The sequence below is a fragment of the Brachyhypopomus gauderio genome, chromosome 6 (genome assembly GCF_052324685.1).
Source record: "Brachyhypopomus gauderio isolate BG-103 chromosome 6, BGAUD_0.2, whole genome shotgun sequence".
Classification (NCBI taxonomy): domain Eukaryota; kingdom Metazoa; phylum Chordata; class Actinopteri; order Gymnotiformes; family Hypopomidae; genus Brachyhypopomus; species Brachyhypopomus gauderio.
This window is the reverse complement of record NC_135216.1, coordinates 23055547-23079852: the sequence shown is the minus strand read 5'-3', so window position 1 is coordinate 23079852 and position 24306 is coordinate 23055547. Positions and strand designations below refer to the sequence as shown.

Sequence of the window (24306 nt, the reverse complement as noted above, 5' to 3'; positions counted from 1 at the left end):
TTTGACCTGCTGGTACCACATCTACAGCATTTATGGACATTTATGGCCACCCAGATGGCGAAAACATTTGTAGATAACGGATGCATTACATCACATACATCAAGTTTATAGCATGAGGACTCTTGAAAACCATTGTTTTACAGGCCTAAACAGCTGAGACACTTCAGATGTAAAAAAAACTCTGCAAACGACTTTGTTTAGCCTAAATCTGAATTATATATCCTACCATAAAAAAGAAAGATGTGATTTTACATTTTTGAGAGTACAATATGTAGCTTTCAAGTTGAGCCAAGAAAAACCCCTCACGTGCTCCCCCTGTTGATAAACCATGACCAGTGGGGAGGCCTCAATTTTCAGATGGCACGTGCAACACCTGAATTCGGAGGACGCGACGGAGCCACCCAATCACAAACTTCACGTGCGCTCCTCATTCTTGCAGGTCGTTGCGGATACTTTTGGTTTGTTACCAGTTACTGATCTTCCTGACCATCTCGTAGTACACTACACTGTACATGGTTACTAATGAGCGGCAAAGGTTTGTGACAGTTGTGATATCAGTCGCAATGCATTTTTTGTTAGTTTTTTAGGCCCGATCATCTTACGGAGAGTCAACAGCGTTGATTTGATCTCAGCTACGCTGGCGTTTAAGTACACGATGCAAAACTTTAACCCGCTCTAATGTAACTCAGTTTACAGATATAACTCGCCTCACGGCGGATTCTCATCTCCAAAAGGCGAAGGCCATTTGCAGGTAAATTATCTACTACATTTATATATTTACTTATCTGCGTTAAGTTAACAGTATAGCATGCATGTTGTAAAAAATCGCCCTTTGCGATCTTTCAAACGCTAATTCGTGTCCCTAGAGATCCCAGGCGTTATGCGTACAACCGTGCACGGTTTCACAGCTGAAGTCAGCATCCGAACACAAGGACTCCTTCTTTATACAAGGTTTGGAGATCCACCAGGTGAGTGAAACGATAATCGTAGCAGATTATAAATAGAGCAATTATTTATGCTGTACTCTTCACAATGGCATCATATAGGTGACTGTAGTGGGTATCATCAGGAGAGCCGTGCCAACTATCACACACGTTGTGTACTGTCTGGACGACATGACTGGGACCCCTCTGGATGTTAAACAGTGGATGGATCTTAAGGTTCAAAAGCTATTGCTGCTTGTATTTGGGTTGATCTGTTTAAATGCTTGCAGTGTGCATACCCCCCCCCCCCCCCCCGTCCCCCCAACTGCAGGAGGACAGTCTGGATGACGGTGTTATTCCTCCTGGTACATACATCAGAGTAGTGGGCATTCTTCGCTCCTTTGAGGTGCTTTTTAATTCACATAGTTCTGACAATATTCTATGAATGCTTTACTCTGAATAAGACATGTATGTAAATGCTGTTAGCCAAGCCAGATCCGTGCACAGTACATGATCGTGCACTCCCTACCGAGAGCTTCATGGCTTTGACACGTACGGTTTTCCTTGCGTGTTAGCGTCACCGCTCCATGGTAGCTTTCAGCATTCGCCGCATAGGGGACTTCAACGAGATCACCTCACACATGTTGGAGGTGGTCCAGGCCCATCTGCTCAGCAACAGGAGCTCATCTTTCAGGGTGAGGATGACCTCTTGATGTTCATGGTGTTAGATGTTGGCTGCCTTTAACTTCACTGTGCTTCTGAAACCAAATAGCTCATAGACAACTAATTTCTAGTACTGTTGACTAGAAAGCTTGTATTCTTTTTAAGTTTAAGTACAAGTTTGGGTAACTGTGACATTCCAGATTTACACTGTCATTCTGTGTAGATACTTGAGGGGCAGGATATTGTTGTATATTTTGCTTTGCTGTGGGAGATTAAAAGCCCTTGGTGCCTTTAAGACCATGGCTCTGTTTGAAATCGACTACTACATACTGGATACTGCATACTGGACTCAGTATATACTGGATACTGCATACTGGTCCTCGTAGTAGTATGCAGTACAGTTTCCAGTATGCCACAAAAGCAAAGCATACTACGGGGTCACGTGAACGTAGCGTTGCATGATGGGATGCAGTACACCACGAAGATAGCTCTGTTCGCGTACTGGAATATTTTGCGGAAGTAGTCATCCGGGTATGTTTCGCGTACTGGAAAATTTCATTTTGGTCACATACTGCATACGGCATACTGATTTGGGGCTCGATCAGTATGCCAGTAGTATGTAGTAGGCTATTTCGAACACAGCCCATGTTTTCATGTTTCTTGTGTAGAAGGTGTCTTGATTGGTGTTTCAGCAGCAGCAGGTGTGTGGCTTTTCGGTTTTAAGGCTGTTTCTTGTCTCAGCTGAAGAACAAGGCCACGACTTCAACTATAATGAATAGTTCACCAGCATGTGACGTATCAAGATTTGGCTTCACTGCCAGTCAGAGCCAGGTGATTTTGAACTTCTTTTAAATAAAAAAAAACTTTTAAAAGAACCGAAAAGGTCTGTGACAGTGAGGCCACTAAGGTAACCTTTATGCATTTCTGCAGCATGCACAGGTCTATAATATTGCTGGGAAATGCTACATTTATGCCCTGCAGGTTTTCAGTGTGATTAAGGGCTGTCCCACGACTGAGGGCATCAGTGTGGAGAACCTGACAACCACACTCAAATCTCTCTCCCCCTATGACATCAGGTAGACACTCAAATCTCTCTCCCCCTATGACATACTCAAATCTCTCTACCCCTATGACATCAGGTAGACACTCAAATCTCTCTCTCCCTATGACATACTAAAATCTCTCTCCCCCTATGACATCAGGTAGACACTCAAATCTCTCTCCCCCTATGACATACTAAAATCTCTCTCCCCCTATGACATCAGGTAGACACTAAAATCTCTCTCCCCCTATGACATACTCAAATCTCTCTCCCCCTATGACATCAGATAGAGGTTAATTTATTTTTTATTATACATATGCATCATTTATATTTTGTTATGCACTGTTAATTTATTATACAATATTATTTGTTTTTAGTTTTTATTATACAATATTAATTTAGTCCTTGGCTCTGCAGTTGCTTCAAGAAAAAGATTAAAACATCTTAAGATTTAAAACACCTGCATGTAAAATATAAACTGTTTCCTTGCTTTCTAGGGGCTGTTTGCAGTTTCTTTTGAATGAAGGTCATATTTTTTCAACTATTGACGAGAACCACTTCAAGTCTACTTCAAGTTTAGACCCTCTGGCTTAGCTAGTTTGTGTACATGTGCAGTATCAAAATTTATCTTGGTTTTGTTGGTTGGAAACAATATTTTATGTTTCCAATATGTTTGCATTGTTAATCACTTGTAATTTGCAATACTTTTATTTTGAGGAGTTTTTTGTTATTGTATGAACTGTAGTTTTGATTGTCTTTGTAGAAGTTTGAGTTCGTTTGAAAACAATGTAAGAAAAATCAAACATAATTTGCTAATTTGATCAGTTCAACACCTTCGAAAAGTGCTGACACTTGAGGGATACATAAATTGTTTAAAGTAGGAAATGTGAAAGTACACCAATAATAAATTAATTCTTGGAAGCCTCCATCATTCGGAATCAATGTTTTTGTAGCCATTTATTCACACTGTATGAATGGATTTGAAACGTCTTTTTAGTGATCTAAACAGACTTTCAACTTGGGGAAAACGTACACCCGAAATTATATATATATAAATTCATGTCTTCATACTGAGACATGTCTCAGTATGAAGCTTGGAGAGCTGGAGGGGAGTGATCCAGAACTACTACTCCCAGAAGCAGGCCCACCTACGGGCTGCGGATTACCCAATACGCGTGAGCTCCAGCCAGCCAAGATGGCGTCGAATTCGAGCACAAATCCATCCCATTTTGACTGTCCGTCTTGGTAAGACTCGAGATGTTGATGAAACGTTATTCGGTGTAAATTGTCAAGACGTCGTTAGCCGTTCATTTTAAGCAGGTACACGGGTGTTATCGATACAAAAGTGGGAAGGCACATTTTGGCCTGCTCCCTGGAGCAGTCGTCACTTAGCAGCTGTATCTTGTGCATCGTAGCTGCTAGCCAGTGGGCTAACCTGCTCAGGTACTCACCTGGCTGCGCAGACAGGCAGCTGCTGTTAGCTCGGATATATGCATATATGAGCTGTGTCAGTGCACAAAACGGGTTAACATGCTTTTAAATCACTTTGCTGATTTTGGCTGCGTTACGACAAGTAAAGCTCTGCCGTTTTATTCGCAGTATTAGACCAGTCATGCAAAACTGTAGAAACTGATCTGTCCTTTTATAAAGCGGAGTGTGAATATTACCATGGGGCTTTGCATGTGCACTGACTTCAGAGTCCTAACATAAATATGTTAGCTAGCTAAAAGACTAATGAAATCAATAGTGCTGAGCATAGCATAGTGCCATGCATGAGACGTTTATAGCAGTCACAACCTTTATAGCAGTCACCCATAGTGCCTTTTTCATTGTTATCTGACACTTATGAGAACTCTGTGTGTTTAACAACTTCTTGCTTGCTTTTAGGGCAGGAAAACCTCCCCCTGGGCTCCATTTGGATGTTGTTAAAGGAGACAAGTTAATAGAGGTAAGAGTTGTTTGAAGACCGATCAGTTGTTTTCTGTACTTGTGCATTGAGAGCACTCTGTGCCATTGACTTGAGATTTGATCAAGCACACTCTGAGCACGCAATTGGCATACACTCAATGAACATTTTGCTGCCCAGTGATTTAGCTGATTTGCATTTTGTTAAGATGCTCTGGGGGTGTAAAGAGGGCTCAATATATGCACACTTCTTTCTCCATTGAAACTTGACCTGCTTTTGTACATTTGAAAGCACAATACCAGGTGGGTTGAGGCAGAATGGTATTTTCTAATATTAAGCATGGCTTTGCAAGTGCTCTAGTCTTAAATGTTCTTGCATCTGTCCCTTGCTAAGTCATACCTGCAGTTCTGTTCGTTTGTTTTGGCATCTCTAGAAACTGATCATTGATGAGAAGAAGTTCTACCTGTTTGGGAGGAATCCGGATCACTGTGACTTTACAATAGACCACCAATCATGCTCCCGTGTGCATGCAGCTCTTGTGTACCACCGGCACCTGAAGAGGGTCTTCCTCATCGACCTCAACAGTAGTGAGTGCTGGATCTGACCCCTGAGATACACACAAGCACAAGCTGCTTTGGCAAATGCTGAGAATACCTACATAATCCCGTTTGTTCACCGTAATCTCCATATAAATATCTACATAATCTTTCTATCCCAGACAGCATGTGCAATTATCATTTTGTCCAGTACTCTGTAAAGCCACAATGTGCAGGATGTTAAGGAATGCTTTATAACTTCATTCTTGTGTGAGTTTTACCGAGTCCTTGGTGGTCCTGATCTTTGGGATAATGCTTGTTCGAGAGGCTCCGATGAAACCGCAGCGGTGACGGAGTTTCTCCCCCTCCAGCCCACGGCACCTTTTTGGGACACATTCGCCTGGAGCCCCACAAGCCCCAGCAGGTGCCCATCGACTCCACCATGTCGTTTGGGGCGTCCACGCGGGTGTACACCCTGAGGGAGAAGCCCCAGACGCAGCCCAGCGCCGCAGCGGGGGACGGCGGGGTAGAAGACGAGGAGCTGAAGGGACTGCTGGGTCTGCCGGAGGAGGAGACGGAACTAGATGTGTGTTTGTGGAAGTGTGTTTAGGCAGAAATAGTGGAGGGAGAAGGGGTGGCATTTTGGGGGGAAAAAACAGTTATTTTCCTCTCCAGTGACGGGTATGGTGAACGTGATTTTTGGCTGCTGTGTGAGCTCCGATGTTCTGATGCAGAACCTGACCGAGTTCAACACGGCCCACAACAAGCGGCTTTCCACTCTCACCATTGAGGAGGGGAACCTGGACATCCAGAGGCCCAAGAGAAAACGGAGAAGCTCTCGAGTGTCCTTCAGCGAGGATGAGGAGATCATCAACCCAGGTGTGGGTCTAGTGGCTCTGTGATCTTTGCATTCCTTTCAGCTGTCTGCAACCAGTTCAAGTTGTATTTCAGTATATCAGAGTATAGCATTTTGTGCAAGCATAAGCCACAGCAACTCTACATATATTTGAGCACCAGCTGAACTTTTCCAAATTTAATTATACTCGCCAGCCCCTATTGCGGTGTAATATTTGGAGTTGGTCCAATTTTAGATTCATCGGATTCATTCTTCACTGCATGTTATGACTTGCAGCAGTGTGAAATGACTTGATTCGGCCTTGTGTGTCCTCAGAGGATATCGACCCATCTGTAGGACGTTTCAGGAACATGGTGCAGACGGCAGTGGTTCCACTTAAGGTAAAGACTGGCTCTCGTTTATTGAGTTGTCCGAAATGTTGCTTAGGAAAGGAGGTGTTGGTCATCGGCCCTAGCCCACTTTAGGTCATACGCTCCTGTATACATGTTCCCTGCCACTTGGTTGTATGTTCCAGGTTATGCTTTCCTGCATTTTATCTTGCATCCAGCAATCCTGTTTGAGGCTCTTTTGCATGGTCTTCATCTTGGTCTTCTCTGATCCACCCCTGCTTCTTTTGACCTAGTTCTTAGTCCATGATGTCATGCCACGATTAGTGATGACTCTGTGCAGTCTGACCTTTCCCAGCCAATGGTAGGACTGCTTCATTTCGGCCATCTTTGCTCTCTTTTTCTCTTCTCTTGGCCAGCTTGTTTACATTTACATTTATGGCATTTAGCAGACGCTCTTATCCAGAGCGACTTACAAAAGTGCTACGCAGTTGCTTGGAATCTCCAAGGTAGTATAGATAGTCCTGGACACAAGGTACTCTAAGCTGGAAAAACCACTAGACGAAATTCATATGATACCTAACAATTATGCCATGTCATTATTATACCTTAATATACACATCACCTGAGGAAAAAGACAGTAAGCAATTCCTATAACCCAATTATGCACAATACCTGAGAAAAAGACAGTAAGCAATACCTATAACCCAATTATGCACAATACCTGAGAAAAAGACAGTAAGCAATACCTGTAACGAACACCTGAGGAAAGAGACGATAAAGCACAATAGACGAAGCATAATTATGTAAAGTGCACTTGAAAGAGGTGGGTCTTCAGTCAGTGTCTGAAGACAGCAAGTGACTCCGATGTTCGGACACACAAGGGAAGTTCATTCCACCACCTTGGAGCCAGGACAGAGAAAAGTCTGGATGCTTGTCTCCCATGTGTCCTGGATGATGGATGGTCAAGACGAGTCATACTTGAGCTTGTTGTACCTGCTGGATGTCTGATGACTGGCAGGGCCTACATATTTATGACTTTGATCTTATCCACATTCAGCTGGGTCTTGAGGACCTGCTTTACCCTATGAGAGTACTTAAGTGTTGCTGCCCTTGTTTCTGCTTCATGGTTCCTGTGTGACTGGAGAATCATATTTGAAAGTTAAATTCCCTTTATCCTGCTCACTTTCCCTATTTGTACGATCAGCCGTTCACACAGCCTGAGTGATATTGCTGTGTCGATCCTCACAGGCACATCAGTGAGTCACTGTCCCTTTTTGTCTTGGCGTGCAGCTCGACGTCATCATTCATCCAGGAGGTGGATGATGGTAGTTCTGTTCCTCCATCTCTACCTGTAACTCTTCTTATTAATGATCTGGCTGAGTGCATTCAGGCCTGTGCAGAACATCACAACAGTTGGGATTCTGCATCTCCATGTTACATACCACACTTCATGGTGACCTGCGCTATGGTCTTCCATTTAGCTTCTGTGTTGTCCTGCTTTGCTCAAGACGCTCCGGGCGACGACCCGTACGGCCGTCGGGACCAGGTGCTGCCCGGTTCTGGTTTGTTTATGACCTGCTCATGGACATCTGCTGTAATGTTGTAATGCTGACTTGCTCCTGCTCTGCTTTGAGGTCTCTTAACCAGCAGGTCTCAATGATGACTAATGCAGAATATACTGGTTTGTTGGTTCAGTTATACTGGTTGTTGTCACAGCGCTTATTACTGCACTCATATGTGCTAGTATACTGTCTGATGGAACTTCACCAGCGATGGTTGCCAGTAGATGCTGTTTATTTGCATGCGTGTCTGCTCACGCTGCAGTATGTATACATCACGACTCTCATACAGTTGTGAGCTATTCTGTAAACGTTGTCCTAGGAGATTTCTCAGAACGACCTTTCAAGGTCGCGTTATATGTTCCTACCAGCCCACCACTCACCCGATCTGATCTTGTGCTTCACCTGTTCTCCACCACAGAAGAAGAGGCTGGAGGGTCACGGCGCCCTCGGTCTGGAGGACGGCGCCGCACGCCGGATGCAGAACTTCCCCCTCAGCTCGGGCCTCTACGGTGACCTGCCGCCCACCAGCCATGATATGGGTGGAGCCCAAGGGGGCGGGGGCCCAGGAGGCGGGGCCCAGGCAGGCTCCGCCATCCTGGGCGGGCTGCCCCTCCCCTTCCCCAACCCTGCTCCAGATGTGGACATCTCCCCGACTACAGTGCAGCCTCCCGCCATGTTGAACCCGGGCCCCGCCCCCGGACCCTACACGGCCGAGGCACTCAATGAGCCACGCAAGAAGAAGTACGCCAAGGAGGCGTGGCCTGGCAAGAAGCCCACGCCTTCTCTACTTATCTAGCCTAGCTCAACGGACGGCATGGTACCACACCCACCCCAGCACATGTATTCAACATGTATGATCTCGGCGTCCGTATGTACAGAACTCTTCAGCTCTCTGGTCTCCCAGAATATATTGCCATCTACAGACATGTCCCATAATCCTTTTAGGCAGTCTATTCATTGACTTTTACAATGAGGGCCTAACACAGGAGCGGATGGCATTATCTTCAGCAGAAGTCCCCAGAGACATTGTGGTTTCCAGAGCACGAGGGCAGTTACATGAACACTTTCTCCGGGTTACTGTGGGGTTATATTTGATCCTGTGCTAAGGCCTACTGCAGGACCCCCCCCCCCCCCCGGGGTGCGCACGACTCTGCTTTGCGTGAACGTGAGGTAGGCTCTCGGGGTTATGCTGTTGGTAATTGTTACTTTGAATTACCGCACTAAGCTGTCGGGGCAAAACTAACGAGACTTTGGCATGAGGTCGGGTCAGCGTTGTCTTTTCGGGCATCTTTAACGACTGTGTTGTGGAAACATTTTGTTGTAGGCATTTGCAGCACAAAACACATCACACTTTACAAAATGGCAGGTGACTATAGGACTACAAATAGGTTAAGTTCAAATGTCGCGAATAACGGCGTTTGGTAGACTAACTGTTTACATGAGTTGTAACCTTTGTTTCCCAAAATATCTTTAAAACCGTAATCATGTAGGCTTGAGGTCCTAGAGGAAGAACACACAGCAATGATGCAAGAGCAGCGAAAACCTGCTCGTGAAATGGCTGCCGTGCTGGAGGGATGCGGGTCGTTGAGATGCCATCAGGCGTCGTCAGACTCGTAATGTGACTTTTATTTGTGTGTTTTATATTTTTATATCTGAATATCTGTTTTGAAATGTGAAGGAAACGTGTTTCTTGCCTGATGTGGATGAAAAGTGAATGAGAAAATGACTGAAAAACTCCAATGCTTTTGTTTGGTATTTGTCTAATAAACAGGATTTCTTATAAGACCAGTTATGTGTGTGTGTGTGTGTGTGTGTGTTTAATTGGAGATGGTTCTTGGAAGCTGGGCCGGATGTTTATTCCCTGGTGCCATTTCGCTCTTCTAATGCGCCTCCCTGTGCCACTTGAAATGAATTAGTTATCATTTATCCTGAGGTAATGAGGCATATGAAAGCTTACTGAGCTGCAGAAGTTCTGTGTGGACTACACAGGTTCAGTGAATGGGAGCTTGTCTATTGGCTTGTTTAAGATATACTCAAATATTACTCGTGTAGTGCTAAAATCCACTTAAAATTGGTTCACGCTCTCGTGAAATGTGTTTTGTCCACTAGGGGGAGGAGTGGATCAGAGTTGTCGATGGCTTATCATTTGAAGGGCTGTAGTAAACAGACCAGGGCATGAAACAGAATTGTATGCTGCTGTTGGGGAGGGTTTCCATCCATGTCATGTTGATGGATGGGTCCATAGAAGATCGATAAATAATCTTTTGATCCTTTTTTCTTGTATTTATGTTATGTTGCTGTTAAAAAAGTCAAGGCTCGTGTTATTGCTTACAACTGAAAATGTGCTGATATCAATACTTTTGTACAAGGCGAGTTTCCTGAGTATTGTAGTATAAGTTAAAGCTGTTATGGGCTCAGAAACATTCAGTAAACCTTGTCACAGTATTGTTACCTGATATTTGCAATTCCTAATATGACCAGTAGGGGTCTCCCGCACTCCTTGGTGACAGTGTCGGCTCGCCGGTGCGGATAAATGGCACCTCATTAATCAAATCTGCATGAGTGCGCTCAGGTTGCCATGGCAATAATTATCAGAGCTGCCTAATTAACTTTCTCAATTGCTTAATGATATACGACCCTATGAACTCCCTCATTTCTTCTCTCCCTCTCATTCAAGTTGGATATATTTTTTTCGTCCCCCCCCCCCCCCCTGTCTGTGTTAACCCATGACCACTGTTTTATTAGACGCAAAATAAGAACATTGCCATTCGCGCGATGTTAAAGTAGATTTGTGTCCCAGCTCTTGGCTGTAACCTTTTGCTACTTTTTTATGCCTTGGCACATCTAAAATAAAAGTAGAAAAAAAAACATTAGGAGCTCGAATCCCTATTTTGTGTGATTCCTTCTTGAAATAAGGCGTGTTGGCTCACCTGCGTGTTTGGAGACAAGGTGGGGAAGTAGTGCTGTGTGTTTGGGTGTGTGTGGAGAGTGAGCTTCGCTGAGCTTTCGTGTTGGGTGTCGGGGGCGCGCGGGTGACCGCGGGTGACCTCGCCTGACAGGCTGAGTGAAGGAGCGTCGACACCTGATCGCTTGCGGAAGGTGTGCTGGGTGGGCAGGGTTCAGCCAGCCAGGCGGAACTCACCGCAACACCTACCGCCACCCTGCCTACCCCACTGCACGAGCACGACCCTCCCCCCCCGTACGTGTAACCTGCTATCCGCGTGCACGCACGCGCGCGCAGCCATCACTCCACTTGCACGGTGTTCCAGATCTTTCCGTAAACGCGCTCTGCCTGTTCGCTCGCGACAGTTACAGATCTGTTAACCCCCCGCTGCGTGCGCGCACGCGTGCAGGAGTCCTCTCCTCCCTCGGCGCGAGCGCGCTCCGTCTGCTCACGCTCGCACGCAATTATCAAAGATTCCATCAGCATTCTCGATCTACGGCTGCCTCGTTGTCTGGTGCGCAGCCTCTCCGGTTTGCTCGTTTTTGCCACCGTCTCTCTCCCCGAGTCGCTCTCGCACCTGCACACAAAATCTGGCCATACTGCTCGGCCTAGTGACGTCCTGCAGCCCCAGACTCCCTCTCGATTTGACTGGGCGGCGCGCTGAACGCGTCTCGTCTCTGCCGCCGGGGGGGTTTGTGGAGTCGCGGAGGAAGAGGTGATTATCGCGGGCGTGACATCGCCGGCGCGGAACGATCTGAGGCGCGCACACCGTGCTGGCTAGAATCCGTGGGGACTGGAGGGGGGGAGTGTGTGTGTGTGTCTCAGACCAGATCGGCTTCCGCCGCTCTAGTCGGGGGAGAGCCCTGCTTTGGTCGCCCTACTCCTGGCTTGTCTCCTCCTTCATTTCAATGCGATTCCCCCCAAAAAGAGAGGTGTGTGTTGGCGTGACTTGGTAGGATGGACGGCGCCCTGTTGGAGCGGTTAGCACCGCTTAACTGGGGACAGGAAGCAGAGGAGCACAATGCAGACGGCCAGGCAGGAAGTATTATTCAAAGTATCGTGCACCACCAACGTCGAAGAGAGTCCTCATGCTTGAGCCTTTGGCCTGCCTGCCGGAGTCCAGTGCCAAACACTCCTCCGTCCCTCCTTCCCTCCCTTCCTCCCTCCCTCCCTCCCTTCCTCCCTCCCTCCCTCTCTCTCTCCCTCCCTCTCTCCCTCTCTCCCTCTCTGTGACATTGGGAGGCCACATGGTTGGCACTGGCCCAGGCCTGCGGAGAAGGCGCATTCCTGTGATGGCCATTGGCTCTGCCGGCACAGGAACGCCTGGACCTTTCTCACTCTCTTTCTCTTTCAAGCTCTCTCTCTATCTCTTTCTGTGACTCTCTCTCTCTCTATCTTCACCTACCCCACCCGCTTGGCCTAGTCTTTGCAGGCACACAACCCAGACACATGACTTATGTAATGCCAGAGAACTCCGTGAGACAGGAGTGAGGGTGGAGGGGGAGAGAGAGAGAGAGAGAGAGAGAGAGAGAGAGAGAGAGAGAGGGGAGGGGAGGGGAGGGGAGAGAGGGAGGGGGGAAACCAGGACATGACACAGAAATATTACAGAGGGATCACAGAGGACAGAGCGCACGTCAAGATCAGAGAAATATATGAAACACCAATATGGAAGGAAAAGAGATGCCAGGTGAACAATTGCAGAGGGGGAGGAGCTAATTAAGGAAATGGGCGGGGGAAGTCGAGGCAGAGAAAATAATCATCAGGAGGAGAGAGAGAGAGAGAGAGAGAGAGAGAGATTGGCCAGGAGAATGAACATGGTGGGACAGTGTAATTGACATAATGCTGTTCAAAAGAATAATAAACAGACACAGGCCTTCATGCTGACGGAGACCCACGCAGCTCTGCAGCGGGTCTGGTGATCAAGTGGTGCTGCCATTCCAGAAGGTTTAATAAGGTACAACAGCTCTGCAAAGTGGTTAATTGGTGTTAGCATGGGGATTGGCCTGTTCTGAAACTCACAGAGCTGTCAGAGGGCTCGCTGTTGCCAACACATGCGTGCCTGAGAGGGGGCAGAGGTGTGCCGTGCGGAAGCTTCTCGCTGGGTGGACTGAGGTGCGAGGATATTGGGCTGCCAAGACTTGGTGCCCCTGAGGCTGTTGAGGTTGCTTAAGAGCCCCAAGGGGGTCGGGTGTGGCGGGAGAGGCATCGCAACTATCTGGCAAACACCCCGCCAACACCTGGCACGGCTGGGGGCAGGCCGGCTAAGCTCCACCCACACCTCTGACAGGTACGTGCACGTGGGGATGGAACCATGCCATTGACTCTGGGCATGTACGTTACACATTACACGGATAACTTGGAACAATTTAATTAAAATCGCTTCTCTATCTTTTTTCCTTTAGGACAAAAAAGAAAGAAATTGGTAAGAGATAGGCCTCTTTTGGTCTTTTCCAGTAGCATTTGCTCTGTACAAATATCTATAGTATATTTGCAGTTCGTAGAACTTTTATGTAGAAGGGACTAAGTGAGAAGCCTTTGATGAAAAACATATTTGATGTATGTATAAATTGCAGTATAGTACACAAGAATATCACACCAGGAGTGACTCATCCAAGACTTAAAGATTAAAGACTTGAAGCTTAGGCACTGGACACACATTATGCACACTCACTCTACTCACTCACGATGGAGTCTCACTCTGGGCACTGCACACTCACTCTGCACACTCACTCTGCACGCTCACTTTGCACACTCACTCTGCACACTCACTCTGCACACACTGCACGCTCACTCTACACACTCATATGATATGGATGCTCGGATCAGTGCAGCGCGAAAAGAACGAAAGGTGAGTTGTTGTGTAATCAACAATGAGAATCTAGTTTCAGCTTCATAATAATCATTTTTATTTCCTTTTTCTTTCTTTTATAATGTTTTTATGTGTTTATTAATTTAGTTATATATACAGAAGCAAAAAGGGGCAACAATAATCCAATAATCAATATTCAAGTGGTTATGGTAGTCCGAACCACTGTGATGCAGGTATGAAATCTTAGAATGAGTATTATCCACCACGTGACCTCTCACCTTTCTGGGATCTCTGTTCTTCTTTTTTCAACCTGCTCCACTTCCGTCCTGGGAATGTAGTCCTCTCCGGTACCGGCAGAGGCGCCTGCCCGCGGGTCGCTCACAGCAGGCAGTCAAACGCGACAGCCCGTTAACCCTGTCCATCCTCGAGTAGCGCTTTTCGCTGGCTCGTCCCAGCAAACACAGTCGACGGCATCCATACGGATGGCTGGGAATGAATGATTGCTGAATCTCGTGGCTCGAGTGGAGCTCGTGCACCACTTCATAATTGATCTCATTTCGTCATTTCTATAAAAATAGGATAAATGGATGCATGTTTGATATAAAAAAAATTATTAATTGACACCGTTTAGCCATCACACAGCGCGTGGTGTAATGATCTTGACCTAGGGGAGACTACACTACAACATTAAATCCGCTAAACTGGCGCGAGCGCCGTATTTTCATTCCATAGGATGGGAGTCACGCCGCATTCCAGCTACAACTACACTGCGGTGTATAAAAGTCTCCTCTCCAAAACCGCAAACCCATGTGTTCTGAATTAGAGCTCTGTTTGTTCTCATTTACAACATCTCTCTATTTTTCTACTCTCTCTCTCCCCTCCGTCGCGAGCCATCTTTCTGATACTCCCCCATTTCTGCCTTTCTTGTCCTCGTTTTGTGTTGTGAAAGCGCCATTTAGTCGTGATGAAAGCGGTCCACCATGGAGCGTTTGAGGAGACGGTTGCCATTGACGACCAGCTGTCAATAGTCACTCGTAACGTCACCACTGGGGGATTTTCCACCAAAAAGGGGGTTAAGGGCTTTTATATCTGCGAATTATTCACGCCCACTTTGGCTAAATAGCAGCCAATACACACAGCAGAGTGTCAAACGGACTGCACCGGTTGGAGGGGGTGCTGGTGGAGTCCCTCCCGGCTGTCATGTTCAACCCAATCGGGCCTGCTCGCTCTGGCTTGCGGCGTGGGCGGAATCCCCCCCGGTCAATTTATCAGCGAGTCACACACACGGGGAGTACACGGGCTCCTATTGAATGTGACATTCACAACCGTCCCGCCTACCATACTTGTGAATAGGCATGAAAACAGGGGACGTGTGACATAAATCGCTTGCCAATGGCTATCTTCAAAGAAATGTGTCACTTTGTGCACCCCCCCCCCCCCCGCCTCTGCATTTTAAACACATTTGGCAGGCAGTTCTGGCGCTGAAGTGACTCACGTGGCCAATGTGGTATTAACCCGGTGAATTCTCTCCTATCATCAATCTCTAAATACTTCTGCAGGAGTATTGTGTCACTGGGACTGTCATCGTCAAGCCAGGAACAACGGACACGGTGAAAGGTGTTAGCAGCCCGGTCACATCTCACCCTGTCAGTGCAACAGGTTGTGAGCGTTCCCACATGGGGGGAGGGGAGTTCACGACATAGCATAACAACCGGTCAAATATATATTTCTGATAGGCCTAACTGGCTCTAGATCAGGGGTAATCAATTAAATCTTTCCGCGGTCCATTTTTGGCAGATAGCTCAGACCTTAGGTCCGGGTCCGCGGTGGCGAACGAAAGTTGTTGAGCGGGGGGGGGGGGGGGGGGGGGGGGGGTGTTGGCGAACGAAAGTTGTTGAGCGGGGGGGGGGGGGGGGGGGGGGGGGGGGTGGCGGCGAACGAAAGTTGTTGAGCGGGGGCGAACGTAACACTCGTCTGAAAATAAATTCTCCGGTTTAAAATATAGTCTCCCGTTAAAATTTTTTTGGCATTTGGGTCCGTATCAGGAATGTGATTGGGTCCGGACAGGACGGCGTTCGGGTCCGGATCCGGACCGCGGTCCGCCATTTGGTGATACCTGCTCTAGATCATGTTGTAATCAATTTAAAACTACATCTCATGTTGTTTTGACGACATATCTTATTTAGAAGCATTTAAAATAGACCCTATGCATGCATATTTTTTTTCAGTTGTGTTTATTTTATTATTTCCGTGGGGATTGTCTTTTAAATAATTCTTTATAACCAACGATGAAACTGGAATATAAACTGATTCGCGTCTCTCCGGACGAACCTGTTCCAGAGGGAGTGACTTGATTCCAGCCTCGTCCAATTACGTGCAGGCAGCGTTTACCCGGCGCTACGACTCGTCATCGCCAACTTGGACACATGGATGAATACGTGTAAAATCAAATATTAATCTGGAATATTCATTTGTCCGGGGGAAAAAATTATCTCGTTCATCAAAAAGAATCGCTCAATAAAAAAGAGAAGAGGCTCGTTTGGAATGCTGTGGCTTCGTTAAACGCGCGAGCCTGTTTTGAGGCGGTAATTGCGCGTGTTGTGTGTATCAGCCGCGACTGTTCGCGCGAGCGCTTGCGTGTGAATCTGATTACAAATCTGCAGAAAAAGACGGAGACCTCCACACAACGGCAACCGGGGGCAGCTCCAGAGAGTCTATTGATTTCGCTCTCTTTTTGGAGCTGGAGGAGATAAATTTAAAAGCTTTTGCCAGCCAGGCTGTCTGTCAAACAGTCTGTCAGAGCAATCAACTGTTGCTGCGACCGAGCGATTAAAGGGACTCAACATTTCAAAGGTTCTTATGTGGTTTTGAATTTGGCATGGCGCGGTGATGGGTGTGTAATTCCAAGCACCCCAGCCCTATGGACACTCAGTTGCGTGTGACTAAATTGTTTAGTAACATGGAAGAAAGACTATTGCTAATAGTGGGGCACTGGATACACTCGGGTGCTTGGTTTTGATATTGCAGGCGAATCATACAGAATGACCAGTCGCTTCACGGCTCCTGGCGTTTTTGATACGCGCTTATTGTTTTTTTGTTTTAAGGTGTGAAAGACTTCAAAATAGACAATAAAAACGGACACATCGGCTTAATATTGCGGTCGGATTTACAGTCGCCTTTTGTGTTTTTTTTTGACCTTGTCCGTCTTTAAAGCAGTCCAAATGCTGATGATGGAGAACAACGGAATGGAAGCGCATCAGGTTGAACTCGAGACGGATTACGAACCGCACAGCCGCCCGCGGTCCTGCACCTGGCCACTGCCGTGCCCGGACGATTTTACCGGGGGAGAGGAGGAGAACTGCGGACTGCCCCTGGTTTCCGTGAAAGTGGAGCCGTACAACGTGCCAGCCTGTCGGGGCGAGAGAAGCGGAGGCGCACCGACCGAGCTGAAGCATCCGGCCGGCGCCCCGGCCCCCATCGCCGCCGCCCCCGCGTGCATGTCGGGCGCCGCGCTGGACGTGGCCGGACAGTTGCGCAAATCCAAGTCCTCGCGACGGAACGCGTGGGGCAACCAGTCCTACGCTGATCTCATCACGCGTGCTATCGAGAGCACCCCCGAAAAGCGCCTCACCTTATCGCAGATTTATGACTGGATGGTCCGCTTTGTGCCATATTTCAAGGATAAAGGGGACAGCAACAGTTCAGCGGGCTGGAAGGTACAGTGGTGAAATAATCTGTTTTATTATACATTTTCACGTGTTACTACTGCATCAGTTGAGGGACTCGCGCAGTTGCACACACGGACATTCGCGACTACATAAAGATAGCACAACGGGTTACAAGTAGTACATTCCTATTGTGTCCTCCATTGACACGGTGCACTACATTGCACTGAAAACGCTGCCTCGTGCCATAATGCTTCCCTTAGTATTTTCAGCGGGATGAATGGTGAACTGTACATGTGGGTGGAGAGTTCACTGAGTTCATTGCGCTGGGACGTCTTAGCGTGCATGTGTGCAGAAATGAGAAAAAGCCCATCCACCCGGTTCTCCGCCTTTCTCGGAGATCACGGAGCACCGACACATTCGTGCTGATCGGACTGTATGGATCTCGGCGCATAGAAAAGCCGTGGCGTTCCGACCCAGTGTAGTAAGTGATGGTGGTAGGGGGTCGCAGGTCACCTGGGGGACACAAGTGAGTCCGCTCAGTCTGGCCATGAGTCAGGCTCCATAGTCGCATACTGTCAAGCCGCTTGTCTGGTCTGAAAAAAGAAAACCCCACACGCATACTTACCCCTCCCGTCTGCTCCCTCCCACTCTCTGTGGCTCTGTCCTGACGTCTTTGAGTGCGCGCGCGGGAGAGAGCGCGATAGAGACACAGAGAGAGAGAGAGGGGGGGGGGGTATGCACGATATTAAATTGTGTTTGAAACGTTACATAAATTGAAGAGTAATATAGTGAGACAATTGAAACCGCAACACTTGGCAAAAGATAAATGCAAATGATGTAACATTGAAATGGTTAATGCTGGTCTTTTCGCACATAGTAGCCTATGGCGTACTTTCACGAGCATTTAATTAGTTTAGATTTTTTTGATTGTGGCTGGCTCGCGCTTCATAATACGGTACACAAGGGATCTCTCCCGTGCGCTCTCTTGTTGCTTCTCTCAACATTTATTATTATGATATTGCCAATGAGTGGCCCAACAATATTTGGCACTATAGTGCATTTTTGTGAATGATTTGTCTTATTTTAGCAAAACATTTGCATGTCCAACACTGGTTTGGGTGTGTGTGAAGGGCACACAACAATGATAAGGCAACCGTTCCTCTCCAATCACAGATGTATTCAGATATATTGTCAGTCTTCTAAATCTTTATACTCACAGACATTTGGGTTATGTGGGTTTTGATATAGAGTAATTCTATTTATGACACTCTAAATTAAATATGGAATGTCATTAGTACCTGAAAAGGCTAAGTAATATATATTTGTAGGTTGTAATATTTGAGAGTGCATTTAAACCTCTTAAGTGATAAACCTACAAAACACTGGCAACTTATCAATTTTAGAAATATCTACACAGAGATATAAGATTGCAAACTGTTTGAATATGATATTTCTTCTAGGAAGTTGTGAATACTGCACTGGGCCTGATTGCCACTGGAGGGGTTGGTCCATATGAATGTTTATATAATAGAATCTCTTTACCGTTAGGCTCAAAAATCATTCACTGTTCTTGCTTATAACAGCTATGTCACTATCTGAATTTATGATCACTACGTTGGATATTTATCACAACAAGATTGTTATACACCCTCAGGATGAAGTCAGACTATACTATTCTTAAGCTCATAATGCTAAACTGGATTTTAGATCGGTAACAATTCCTCAGCACTTGTTTGTGGTGTCCAGAGACCTCCAGCTATTTGTCCCTCACATGGTCCCATGAAGCTTTGCAGCGAGGTGAAGGTTTTGATTGGTTGGCGGGGTGCGAAGAGAGTGAAAAACAACTTGATTCAATCAAACGGAGTTGTGGAAAACAGGCCCCCGTGCTCACACACATTGGCCCTGGAACAGTTGGCATAGGCTTTTAATACGCTTTTAATTCTGACACATGTGCGCATATGATCACACACACACACACAGACCGTACTCATCACACACACACACACACACACACACACACACACACACACACACACACACACACACACACACACACACACAGACCTTACCCATTACAGATACACACACATCCACACACACACAGTAAAATTTCAGTTTCCCTAATGTACATTTGCACGCACATATAATAATAATCTCACTTTCCAAAATGCTTAACTCTCTCTCTGAAAGCTGAACACCCGTCTCACTCACACACACACACACACACACACACACACACACACACACACACACACACACACACACACACAAACTGGCAAGTTGTTGATGAAATGAAATGAGCTGGGTGATGAAGAGTAGGAGCAGATCCAGTTGGAGAGGGAGTGTGTGTGTGTGAGGAAGAAAGAGAGAGACGGAGAGATTAGAAGCAGTCTTGTGTAATCTGAGAGCTGGTAGCATAAACTCTGCCCCCCCCCCCCCCCCCCCCCCCCCCACCCCCCCCCCCCCCCAAACTTGTGCCCAGATTGTTGGTTGTAGCCCGTAGCACCGGATAGCCACTATTAATATGGCTGTTTTACGGGAAAGCTGGGATTATGGCCTCAGCACGGTGGTGGGGTGGTCCAGGCCAGAAGCTGCTGGTCATTCTCAGCTGGAGTTGAGGGTTATGGTCGTAAGGTTTGGAGAGCTATAGCGGAGTGATCTGATGTTTGTGGACGTTTCAAGGGTTTCAGGGTGATTGTGGGCCAGAGCTGTACTCAAATTGTTGGTGGACCTGATGCATTACTGACTGGTCTGTAGACTTACTGAAGGTCTGATACGTCTCTGACCAGCCGATGGACTTACTGAGGGTGTGAAACGTTTCTGATCAGTCTGTAGACTTACAGACGGCCTGACCAGTCTGTGGAATTACTGCATATGCCACTTCCACAGCCGTCCCCCCCACATGCATCTGATGAAGATGCCTCTTCATCGACTGCATCGCCGTGGCTTTCTCACTCTCGCTCCTCCCCAGGGCCGCCTGCACCTCCTCGTCCTCTTTCCTATCACAACCCGGGTGTGGATTACAGGAAGGGGAACCCCCCATGAAAGCCCAGAGGAAGCCATGGAGGCAAACGCAACAGCGGAGCTCTTGATGATGAGGATGAGAGTGGAGACAGGCCTTTGGGCTCGCGCTCTCCATCCACCGGCTCTGCAGAACCTTGGCAGAACACGCCTAAGGAAACAATGGGCAAAGTTGCCGCTGGAGGAGTGCCTTTGTGGTACGGAAGCCCCTTTGGACCAAAAGTGTACTTAAACACTGATCCATGTGGGATTCAAGGTCACGTCTGGCACAGCGAGAGTGGGTCGGTGGTGACACGAATGGGCTGAACGGTGGCCAGTTCTGTCTCGTGCATTTTTGACGTGCTGCAGCGTTGATCTTCTCCATGTGGAGGATGAGGAGTAGATGAGGAAGAGGAGCGCTGACCTGTCTTTGGAGGCACAGTAACGGGCGCTAGGTCCGGCCTGTCCGGCCACACGCACCTCTCCACCAGGCGGCTGGAGGAACCGAGGCTGCGGCCCGCCACGTGAAGCGCATGGCGCTGATTTGACCTGCACTCCTGAGCGTCCCCACGTGGAAACCCAGCCCAGCGCTCTGTTGGACCTGCCCTGAAGTGTGTGGTCAGCCAGCGTGTTCACAGTAATGCGTTGTCCGTCCCCACCTCCTTTGGACTGCCCCGGGGCGGTCGGATTCATTCATTAATTCTTTCTTTGCGCTGGAGTTGTGGAGAAGACGGGGGGGGGGGGTTAGGGTTAGGGTTAGGAGGGAGGGAGAGGGGACTGTTCTGGACTCACGCCCGGTTCCTCGGCCCACTGTAGGCCTGAGGGCTGCAGGTGTGTTCCTGAACTCTTGTGTGTGCACATGAGTGCAGTTTCTGTTTCAACCTGAAGGGAGGTTCCTGTTGCTGTTTTATGGTACTTCCTGTTCCTGTTGCTGTTTTATGGTACTTCCTGTTCCTGTTGCTGTTTTATGGTACTTCCTGTTCCTGTTGCTGTTTCATGGTACTTCCTGTTCCTGTTGTTACTTCGTAGTTGCGGTGGTTTATGTGTTTTTTTCTAGACATATAACCATCAAACACACATGTGTGTGTGTGTGTGTGTGTGTGTGCTAGGCCCAATGGGACTGCATGTCCAGGGGATGGAGTTCTAGTTAATAATTCAGACGAGGCTCATTATCACGGTGGTGCAGATCTCACTCTGATTCCACAGTAATTACAGTGATGATGCCTAACTCTCTCACTCAAACACACACACACACACACACACACACACACACACACACACACACACACACACACACACACACACACACACACACACACACACACACACACACACACCAATGTCCTGCACTTGAATGCCCCACACCACTGTACATACTCACGCTACTGGGATACTGGAAAACACACACACACACACACACACCCACACACACACACACACACACACACACACACACACACACACACACACACACACACACACACACACACACACACACACAGTCCTAGTTCTCTCCAACTGCTCGCTGTGCACACACTGTGTTTTTGCACTTAGCCTTTCCAAGGTCCTGACTGAGCAGAACCCTCAGTCGTCCAAGACACTCTTCAAACATCTGATCCTTTGCAAGTTCTGTTTAAATAGTGCTGCATACCGGGCAGTGCACTATGATTATGAAGTGCTTTCAGTTATAATCAGACGTTCAGAAGGCCTTTTCCCACTGAAGAGATCAGACTGAGTCTGAGTCTGATTTGAGTCTGAGTCTGAGCTGACCTACACAGTTGTATGAGCTTTAATCAGAGACAGGAGAGTGCGGCTCGAACAGCTCTACCCTCTACTACCTCTCTTCCACTGTGACCACTAATACCCCTCTACCAATGTGACCACAACTGCCCCTCTACCACTGTGACCACTACTTCCCCTCTACCACCGTGACCACTACTGCTCCTCTACCACTGTGACCTCTACTGCCCCTCTACCACTGTGACCTCTACTGCCCCTCTACCACTGTGACCACTACTGCCCCTCTACCACTGTGACCACTACTGCCCCTCTACCACCGTGACCACTACTGCCCCTCTACCACTGTGACCTCTACTGCCCCTCTACCACTGTGACCTCTACTGCCCCTCTACCACTGTGACCACAACTGCCCCTCTACCACTGTGACCACTACTGCCCCTCTACCACTGTGACCACTACTGCTCCTCTACCACTGTGACCACAACTGCCCCTCTACCACTGTGACCACTACTGCCCCTCTACCACCGTGACCACTACTGCTCCTCTACCACTGTGACCTCTACTGCCCCTCTACCACTGTGACCACTACTGCCCCTCTACCACTGTGACCACTACTGCCCCTCTACAACTGAGAACACTACTGCCCCTCTACCACTGCTAACTACCCCTCTACCACTATGACCACTACTACCCCTCTATCATTGCTAACTACCCCTCTACCACTGTGACCTCTACTGCCCCTCTACAACTGTGAAGACTACTGCCCCTCTACCACTGTAACCACTAATACCCCTCTACCACTGTGACCACTACTGCCCCTCTACCACTGTAACCACTAATACCCCTCTACCACTGTAACCACTAATACCCCTCTACCACTGTGACCACTACTGCCCCTCTACCACTGTAACCACTAATACCCCTCTACCACTGTAACCACTAATACCCCTCTACCACTGTGACCACTACTGCCCCTCTACAACTGTGACCACTACTGCCCCTCTACCACTGTAACCACTAATACCCCTCTACCACTGTAACCACTAATACCCCTCTACCACTGTGACCACTACTGCCCCTCTACCACTGTGACCACTACTGCCCCTCTACCACTGTGACTTCTACTGCCCCTCTACCACTGTAACCACTAATACCCCTCTACCACTGTGACCACTACTGCCCCTCTACCACTGTAACCACTAATACCCCTCTACAACTGTGACCACTACTGCCCCTCTACCACTGTGACCACTACTGCCCCTCTACCACTGTAACCACTAATACCCCTCTACAACTGTGACCACTACTGCCCCTCTACCACTGTGACCACTCCTGCCCCTCTACCACTGTAACCACTAATACCCCTCTACCACTGTAACCACTAATACCCCTCTACAACTGTGACCACTACTGCCCCTTTACCACTGTGACCACTACTGCCCCTCTACCACTGTGACCACTACTGCCCCTCTACCACTGTGACCACTACTGCCCCTCTACAACTGTGACCACTACTGCCCCTCTACCACTGTGACCACTACTGCCCCTCTACCACTGTAACCACTAATACCCCTCTACCACTGTGACCACTACTGCCCCTCTACAACTGTGACCACTACTGCCCCTCTACCACTGTAACCACTAATACCCCTCTACCACTGTGACCACTACTGCCCCTCTACCACTGCTAACTACCCCTCTACTGCTGTGGAAACATGTAGCAGATACAGATGTGTGATTAGGTGAAGTTTCCCTCCCTCCGCTACAGATGAACACGCTGTTCTCCAGCTGCTAGGACTCAGTGTCTCTTCTACTTATATGAAACATCTGGACATCTACTGCAAGGCTGATGTTATATTAGACCATTTCTGCTCTTTGAAGTATCTGGTAATTGTGAGATTTAGCCTTAATATTTTGTTACAGCGGACGCAACTGTAACATTTTGAGCAATTTCTGCATAAAACCTTCATGGCAAAATCCATACAGGATATGTTATACTGTAAAGTGTATTATGAGAACAAATGAATTTATATATAGATTGCAAATAGATTTCTTTTGTGGTGAGAAGCTAACGCCGCATACGAGACTTTATTTGTGTATGAGCGTGGACGGAGCTGCTCCAGACACTCACATTCTTGCAGCCTCACCAGGGCAGCTGCGTGTGCTGGTGCTGCGTGTGCTGGTGCTGCGTGTGCTGGGGCTACGTGTGCTGGGGCTGCGTGTGCTGGTGCTGCGTGTGCTGGGGCTGCGTGTGCTGGAGCTGCGTGTGCTGCGTGTGCTCCGTGTGCTGCGTGTGATGGTGCTGCGTGTGCTGGTGCTGCGTGTGCT

The 24306-nt window shown here is 47.8% G+C and overlaps 3 protein-coding genes across 9 annotated transcripts in view; all 3 read left to right on the top strand.

Moving 5' to 3' along the window:
- The first annotated feature begins 359 nt into the window (after window positions 1-359).
- LOC143517344 (replication protein A 32 kDa subunit-like) lies at window positions 360-3566 on the top strand. 3 transcript variants are annotated; one of them, XM_077009750.1, is made up of 9 exons: window positions 360-535; window positions 690-751; window positions 867-968; window positions 1047-1160; window positions 1255-1329; window positions 1499-1618; window positions 2328-2417; window positions 2568-2662; window positions 3126-3566. In XM_077009750.1, exons 1-9 carry the CDS (start codon window positions 523-525, stop codon window positions 3220-3222), a joined length of 768 nt encoding a protein of 255 aa, XP_076865865.1. In that variant the 5' UTR covers window positions 360-522; the 3' UTR covers window positions 3223-3566. The 3 variants fall into 3 exon arrangements, with proteins under 3 accessions (XP_076865865.1, XP_076865866.1, XP_076865867.1); XM_077009751.1 differs by lacking the exon at window positions 1047-1160; XM_077009752.1 differs by lacking the exons at window positions 2568-2662; window positions 3126-3566 and having other exon boundaries at window positions 2255-2381.
- A 163-nt stretch (window positions 3567-3729) lies between these two features.
- On the top strand, window positions 3730-9605 carry ppp1r8a (protein phosphatase 1, regulatory subunit 8a). Of its 5 annotated transcripts, none has more exons than XM_077009744.1 (7): window positions 3730-3873; window positions 4516-4576; window positions 4968-5121; window positions 5442-5656; window positions 5805-5949; window positions 6242-6306; window positions 8236-9605. In XM_077009744.1, the coding sequence occupies exons 1-7, from the start codon at window positions 3824-3826 to the stop codon at window positions 8611-8613; spliced, it is 1068 nt and encodes a 355-aa protein (XP_076865859.1). In that variant the 5' UTR covers window positions 3730-3823; the 3' UTR covers window positions 8614-9605. The 5 variants fall into 5 exon arrangements, with proteins under 5 accessions (XP_076865859.1, XP_076865862.1, XP_076865861.1 ...); XM_077009747.1 differs by having other exon boundaries at window positions 3829-3948; window positions 5398-5656; XM_077009746.1 differs by having other exon boundaries at window positions 3829-3948; window positions 5346-5656.
- Window positions 9606-15831: 6226 nt separating this feature from the next.
- The window catches only part of foxo6b (forkhead box O6 b), a 29525-nt gene continuing 21050 nt past the window's right edge, over window positions 15832-24306 (top strand). The window contains exon 1 of the mRNA XM_077009743.1: window positions 15832-17286. Coding sequence (XP_076865858.1) covers window positions 16792-17286 — 495 coding nt within the window. The 5' untranslated portion in view covers window positions 15832-16791. The remainder of the gene's footprint in view (window positions 17287-24306) is intronic.

Coding starts and splice junctions, on each gene's coding strand:
- LOC143517344 (XM_077009750.1), top strand. Junction 1,161..1,254: donor AACAGTGGATGGATCTTAAG/GTTCAAAAGCTA, acceptor CCCCAACTGCAG/GAGGACAGTCTGGATGACGG. Junction 1,330..1,498: donor GCATTCTTCGCTCCTTTGAG/GTGCTTTTTAAT, acceptor CTTGCGTGTTAG/CGTCACCGCTCCATGGTAGC.
- ppp1r8a (XM_077009744.1), top strand. CDS start 3,824: ATGGCGTCGAATTCGAGCACAAATCCATCCCATTTTGACTGTCCGTCT. Junction 4,577..4,967: donor AAGGAGACAAGTTAATAGAG/GTAAGAGTTGTT, acceptor TGGCATCTCTAG/AAACTGATCATTGATGAGAA. Junction 5,950..6,241: donor TGAGGAGATCATCAACCCAG/GTGTGGGTCTAG, acceptor GTGTGTCCTCAG/AGGATATCGACCCATCTGTA.